The sequence below is a fragment of the Humulus lupulus genome, chromosome 2, assembly GCF_963169125.1.
Source record: "Humulus lupulus chromosome 2, drHumLupu1.1, whole genome shotgun sequence".
Classification (NCBI taxonomy): domain Eukaryota; kingdom Viridiplantae; phylum Streptophyta; class Magnoliopsida; order Rosales; family Cannabaceae; genus Humulus; species Humulus lupulus.
Window position 1 is genome coordinate 30,140,621 of NC_084794.1, and position 7,565 is coordinate 30,148,185.

The 7,565-nt window shown below is 28.3% G+C and overlaps 1 protein-coding gene across 3 annotated transcripts; it reads right to left on the reverse strand.

Annotated features, from left to right (window-relative positions):
- Positions 1 to 1,317: 1,317 nt before the first annotated feature.
- On the reverse strand, positions 1,318 to 3,397 carry LOC133817603 (calcineurin B-like protein 10). Of its 3 annotated transcripts, none has more exons than XM_062250169.1 (4): positions 2,785 to 3,397; positions 2,561 to 2,643; positions 1,994 to 2,053; positions 1,318 to 1,862 (listed from the first exon to the last, which is right to left on the reverse strand). In XM_062250169.1, exons 1-4 carry the CDS (start codon positions 2,966 to 2,968, stop codon positions 1,776 to 1,778), a joined length of 414 nt encoding a protein of 137 aa, XP_062106153.1. In that variant the 5' UTR covers positions 2,969 to 3,397; the 3' UTR covers positions 1,318 to 1,775. The 3 variants fall into 3 exon arrangements, with proteins under 3 accessions (XP_062106153.1, XP_062106155.1, XP_062106154.1); XM_062250171.1 differs by lacking the exon at positions 1,318 to 1,862 and having other exon boundaries at positions 1,877 to 2,053; positions 2,785 to 2,958; positions 3,071 to 3,244; XM_062250170.1 differs by lacking the exons at positions 1,318 to 1,862; positions 1,994 to 2,053 and having other exon boundaries at positions 2,084 to 2,643; positions 2,785 to 2,958; positions 3,071 to 3,242.
- Between the last annotated feature and the right edge of the window lie 4,168 nt (positions 3,398 to 7,565).

Consider the following 7,565-nt stretch of genomic DNA (forward strand, 5'->3'; position numbering starts at 1 on the left):
ATTGCAAAATGAAAAGTGTAAATAACCTATTATTATCTCGAAAGATATCACTAAAATTGTTATATATATTTTTTCAAATGTTTGCAGCATTTTTCATTTGTATTAATATTGCAAGTAAGCCACTTGCACAACCAGCTGCAAGCATTACTTGCAATGTGAAATTCAAAGGATAATACTGACATACTAATAAGCCGGGTCTAGTTAGCATAATGGTACAAAAGACAACTTCTATAGTAAGAAAAAGTCTTTCTATATTTAATATTTTTTTCTTCTAATTCATCCATTAGACTCATTTCCTTATTAAAATATATCTAAACCTATTTTTATTATTTGTTATGTATTGTACTTATATATATTTACATAAAGATTAATAAAATAAAATTCAGGTAGAAAACTCAATTAAAATATTTAATAAGGAAATTAGTCGAATGGATGAATTAGAAAAGAAAATACTAGATATAGGAAGATTTTTTCTTACTATAGAAGTTGTTTTTTTTACCATTATGCTAACTAGACCTGCCAAATTAGTATGTCAGTATTATCCTTTGAATTTCATATTGCAAGTAATGCTTGCAGCCGGTTGTGCAAGTGGCTTACTTGCAATATTAATACAAATGAAAAATATTGCAAACATTTGGAATAATATATATAAGAATTTTAGTGATATCTTTTAAGATAATAATAGATTATTATTTACACTTTCCATTTTGCAATAGAAAGAAAATGTTTAAAAAAAAAATACACTTAAGTAAAAGTATTTGAAACATTACTCTATATTTTCAATCATCATATTTCTATTTGTCATAGCAATAATAGTTATGATTACGGGTGGAAACATATCAGCCTTTCATAAATATTGTCAGGTTAGTATTTCTTTCTTATTATTAGCTTAATTATAAATTTGATTTTATTAGTAGTTTAACTAATATCTTTATTATTGATTCTTTTTTAGGATTATGAAATCCCAGTTCCGAGTCCGAGTCCTATTTGATGGTTGTGGAGGATCAATCTTTTTTATCAAGCTTTGGCATGCTTGTGTTAGATGTAATGCTCTATTGTTTTTTTATTTATATATTAGACAATTATTAACTTGGTTTATCATGTAGTAGTAGTTTAGTAGTTTTACTTTCTTTTTCTCTAAATTTTATATGTAATACTATTGTTGTGTAGTAGTTTTAGTTTATTTTCTGCAATTAGCAAATATATATACACGTAGTATTCAAACTTTTTAAACAAATCTTATTATCCAAAAACAACATTAATCTTCTCAAATATATATATATATATATATATATCTCTGTGTACTATTGAATATCTTAAAGAAATACTACTTAATTTTAATTCTTCCGTATATATATAAACTGAAAAGTTTAAGCAGCTTCTAATGTAACTATATACTATATAGAGTACTGAAAAAAAAATTGTTACAAAAATTCCATATCGGTTTGAAATTAATTAATATTAGTTATATTTGCACAAACACTTTATTACGTTCTAATATATTTTACAAGATTTTGCTGTATTAATTTATACTACAATAAATTAGACTTTTGCAGGTGCAAAAACCTACGGACGCAAAGAGAGGCCATTATTAGCCAAAACACCATAATAATTTACTACTATTGCAAAAGAATATGCTTACCTTCTTCTCGCTCAATAAATCGGACTTTTCCTCGCTCAAGAGCACAAAAGTAACCGAAAATCAGATTAGTGTATCTGTTTTGCATTTTAGGATTGAAATTCTTTTTGAACACACTTACAATCGATTTTTTCTTCTATACAGGGATGAAAGATACTGAGTGCATATACAAATTCATAAAGTCAATAACACCATTTATCTTTTCATCAAAAAGATAAAAAACCTACCAAGAGACAAAGCAGAATGAAACTTAGGTAAGGATCAGGCTAGACTGATTTGCATGACTTGATGTTCAAAATATCAACAATTTTTCAAGAGTTACACAACAGAACTTGAAGGTCACTATGCTTTTACCTGGTCTAGGAAAAGATTTTCGCCATGTGGAGTTTGGAACAGGGCCAATTGAAGCTCTTCCTACAAAGATAGCAAAGGTTTAAAATTCATAACCAATAAAACTTTCACCTCAGAATCAAAATTCTCTGTATATCACTACATATATATGATATACTATCAAGTATGTACACAGTATGACCTCTTCCTACATTAGCCATTACCTCAAGTTTTTTCTTTAGCAATGACTGATTTTTAGTTTAATATATAGAAGAAGAAAAAATATCATAAATATAAAGAGTATTTGGCAAAATATATACATTTTCCTTCTCAAATTATCAAAAAGCATATAGCAAAATGACATTGAATTTAAAAATGTCAATAAGACCATTATTGACACTGCTCATTAGCTCAAGTTTTTTCAGCAATGACTAATTTATAGTTTAATATAAAGAAGAAGAAGAAACACAATTAGCAGAAAGACTCTTTGGCAAAATATATCAATATTTTCCTTCTCAAATTATAAAAAAAAACATTTAGCAAACTGACATTGAATTCAAAAATGATAATTCTCTCAATAATTTGGCATACCTTGTGAATAGACCCATCATCAATGATTGAACTACTCAACTTCTTAAAGAGCTCATACAAGGCCTCCACTTCATTCACAGAAACTGCAATCATTTCCATTTTTGAAAAAGCCCCAAAAATCAAACACCCATTACAGTCAAAATTAGGGATTTGAGAGACTCAAACGCAATGAAACAGAAAAGAAAAGAGGATTTTCGGTAAAATAAAAAAAACTAAATAAGTACATCTGGTCTCATCGACGAGACGAACAAGATCTTCATAATGGTAACGAGAGTTCTTGTTGGAAAGGGGCCGGCAATCAAAGCAATCGACGACGGCCAATATCAAGTCCTCAACAATCGCAATGAACGCATAAACGCCGCACAGATCCGTTCTCCCATCGTCAAAGAGCTCGATCTCTCTGTTCATTCATACAACCATTATTATTATTACCACCACCACCACCACCACCAAGCTTTACTCTACAAAAACCAAACTTCAAAATGAAAAAAGAAAAGAAAGAAGAATGACCGTGAAATCCATGGATGAGAAGACAAGACATGAGAAGCTAAGTGCGGTCGATGAAGGCGTCTCAGTTTCAATGGCGGATTTTGGTTATTTGTTGAGTTGGGTTGATTCTTGAGATGAAGATGAAGAGAGAAGAGAGAAGCTTCGTCTGGTTTTGTATGTATTTCTAATAAAATAATAAAGTATGAATGGTTCTTATCTTTTTAAAAGCAATATTAATTGCAGTGATACAGTGTAGTACTATGTGAGTTGACTGATCATCAGAGAGAAGAGTGTTGGGCTCTGAATTGGGCAAGCTTAACATGTCTTTTCCTCGTTAATATTCTTTCAAAGTATATATTGCTGTAAATGGCAGTTCTTTTTTAAATCATTTCATCACCGGTATTGCTGTAGGTAGGTACTGATACTTGTCCTTCCAAAGTGGCCATGACAGCTGGTCCTTTCTCCACCAACAGGGAAGGACTTCCTTATACATGTATGTTTCTCCATGGCTTGGTCAGACTATCTGCACATTGATAAGCATGCATGATCACATTGTTGATTCACCACCATTGGATTCTTGGTGACACTTTTTTGAATTAACAAGTATTGATAACGGATGATATAAAATGGTTTCTATGATATTAAAGAACCTTTCAAACTAGCTACCTAATATAAATTCAATCAGTTCCAGTAAAAGGATAAACTTCTACTTTACATAACTATATATACTAGACTATATAGAATCTTTTATGCATGTATATATATATAAACTACAATAGCATTCATATGATTGATAGCATAAGGATTATTATATATAGTATGTAATTTTTTTTCTTTTTTCTTTTTTTTTTCTACACACTAGTATATGGTATATAGTTACCTTAGAGCTTCTTAAACTTTTCAATAAGAATTCATTTTTTATATCTTAATTTGTTATATATGTAGTCCTTGTTTAGAGTTGGTCTCATTTTTTATTTTGGTTTGATAGAACTACACTAAAGTACTAAAATAAATTTCTATCAATATATAAGTATCTAGTATTATAATTATTATTATTGGAAGTGGGCACACAAGAAAAATATATTACACAATGTCTACTTAATTTTGTATACTGATGTGTTACACCCAGATTTCGAGATGGGAAGTTATGACCCCGAAAACTGGGCTCGTCAGGTGTGAGCTCGAAATACATGCGGTTATCATATGGTCCAACCGTCGAACCTCTGTAAAGTAAACAACGACCTCGAGGATGTGTAGCCTCGCGAGTATTCTCTGAGCTCGTAGTGACATGACATTTGAATATATTCTTCGCCAATTGCTTCAGGCCAGATGGCTCGAGCTCGGGAAGTGCAAGCTCGGATGTGATGGCCTCGTCAACACCTACTTATCCCGAACATAGTGTGAAGTTGGGTGGTAGGCTCGTGATTGACTCAGTCTTGACAGACTCAAAGCCAATTGCTGATCTCGAAGATTTGATGAATCACCTGGGATAACCCATTACGTGTGAACATGTTTATTACTGTACAATCCCAATATTTAAGGGATATCATTTAATCTGTTATCCGCTCCCGATCTTCATGGGACATTTCAGTGTATGTAGGAGATAATGCATTTAATATCATTATTTCAATTGATTTATAAAATATCTTCCCGAAATATGTGGGAATGAATTCTGCAACTTTCTCTATAAATAGAGAAGGAATCACCACTGTAAGGGGATCGATTTCTGATTTCTTGAGAGAAAACTCTAGGCAACTCTTCTCTGAAAAGTTTTAAGAAAACTCCCAAGTCTTAATAATATAGACTCGTGGACTAGGCAGAGTTAACTGCTGAACCACGTAAAAATCCTTTTATTTTCCTTTTTATTCATTTGCTCAAGTTTTTTATTGTTTAATTGCTCTACTATTTAAGTTGACGAAAAACGGCGTCAATATGATTAATAATAACAAAATTTTGTCACTTAATATGATAAATTCTTACAACACAAAAATCATTATCAAACCCAGTATTTAATAGTTTTGTCTAGGTAATTAGGCTACTAATCGTCTCCTTATAATATATGAACACTCATACATGTGTTGGTTTTAATTATTATTATTTTTTATTCCACTTGATTTTGCATAAAACTAATTAAAACTAAGATATTATATTGTAAATTAATAAATTTAGCATAACAAAATCACTTTTGCCAATTGATAAAGTTATGTTGCAATAAAACTATCATATGTAGTACATAAGTGTAAGGAAAATAATACAGATTAGAGTAAAAGAAATCAACAAATATATATATATATACATGTTTGTTTAGTTTTAAAGTTCTAAACATTATTTATAATTTTAATAAAAACCGATTCATTATTTTAAAAAAATATATATATAATAGAATAAATTATAGTTCTATAGTATATATAAATATTTATATCAATAATCTCTATATATATGACATCTAAACAATGTTGACATATATATATTTACATGACTACATGATATATATAATACAATATTATTTAAAAAAAATTAATAATAGAAATAAAATAAAAATAGAAAAAGTCATAGTGTAGACAGTAGTATACATGCATAAACTATTTTTAGTTTCTAATGTATCTCGCAATTAATGTAATTTGGTGAAGAAAAAAAAGCTTATATCACTTGATAAAAAACAAACTATCACACAAATTTATAAGATAAAAAAAAATTATATGTATGCATTTATTATTTTTAAATAAATATGATTTAATTATTTAAATTATCATAAAATATCTTTAAAATATCATGTTTTAATCAATTAATTTATTTATTTTTGTTTAAGTTTATGTTTGTTATAGTTTTTTAATTTGGTAGTGATAATAAAAGATGTAAAATCCCGATTTTGAGGGATTTGTTTCTATTTTTAGTTTATTGGCATTTTTGGTTTTAGTCAAAATTAATATTGTATTTATTGATTAAATCCTGTTTATTGTGTAATATTCTCTGCTGTAAATGTCTCTTTCCGTTTATAGAATAAATCTGGAATTATCTTGGAAATATTCTTGTCATTTATTCTTTTTGTCTCGGTTAGGAAAGTCTGTGTATCTTTTGTTTCAGCAGAATCCGGTTTTGACAAAACAGATGGATATTTACCTTATTTAGAATTATCTTGTGCATCGAGTATTCAATGGTGAATATTCTTTATTTATGCTTTTGTTTCTTTATAAAAGCTTCTGACCTAGACGATTAGGTTATCACTTCAGAGATTGATTTCATATTTTGTTGAAGTGCCGTTTTCATGTGCAAAGAGCTTTTGTTCTAGAGCTCTTTGTGTTTTGTTTTCTGTTTTTCTTGCATATGTTTTGTTAACTGTTTTGCAGGTAAAACTCTCAAGGACACCTTGTTTAAGAGCTTCGGGAGAAGCTTGTAGTGTGAGTCACTCTTCGGGATGATTAGTGCACGGACCAGAAGTTGAAGGGAGTTCAAGTTTCTGAGTCATTTGGAAGTGTTATTAGGAAGTGTCAAATTGCTGGGATTGCGACAATTTAAAGAGGGAGTCTTTAAGATTGTATAAGTCAATTGGTGATTGTAATTTGAATAATTCTTATCTAATAAACTTCATTCTCTGGGCGTGGCCCCGTGGATTAGTAACAACCTGCAAAGGTTGTTGATACCACGTAAAAATTCGTGTGTCCTTTATTTTTACGTTTCTGATTAAGTAATTCTGTTTACACATATCATACATCTGTTTAAGCACTTCCGCAATCTGTTAAAACGTGTTTTTACATACATCCTTGGATTAATTATTTGAATTAACCAATTAATTTAATCCACATAAGGGAATTTCAAAAGATTATATATTATATGCTTAATATTAATATTAAGTTTAAGTTTAATTAAATTTTATTTGAGTTATAAAATGTATGATTTTATTATTTTTTAAATAATAATTATTGTAAAATATTTCAAAAATATCTTATTTTGATTTGTTTAATTATTTATTTATTTAATTTTAAATCAGGTTTATAATCCACCGTTAAATATAAGAATATTTCGTTAAAGTTAATAGAAAAAAATAAAAAACCGTTAAAATTAAAAATTTATGTTATAATATTAAGTATAAAAAATAAAAATAAAAAGTACTATAATATTAAGTATTTATAAAAATAAAAATAAATGATAATTTTATCGGGTATGGAAAAAATTGAAGTACTCTAATCAATATTAAATAAACAAAGCAAAAAAAATTGGAAGATTTTAAAATATTTTCAAAGAAAATTCAAACTATTACTTTTAAATGAATATATAAGGAAAATATATATAAGAGAATAAGTGATTGGCAAGTAAATATATAGCACCAATCTCTAATTGCTTGCCAATATTTACAATAAAAATAAATCATTGTTGGATAAAGTTATGCAACTAGTATATAAAAAAAAAAAAAAAAGGAAAAAGAGGATACACTTGGAAATTAAGTAAATAGTCAGGCCAATTTCCAAAGAAGAATTCATATTTTTATATTTTTAGGTTTATTGACATAATTTTTCAT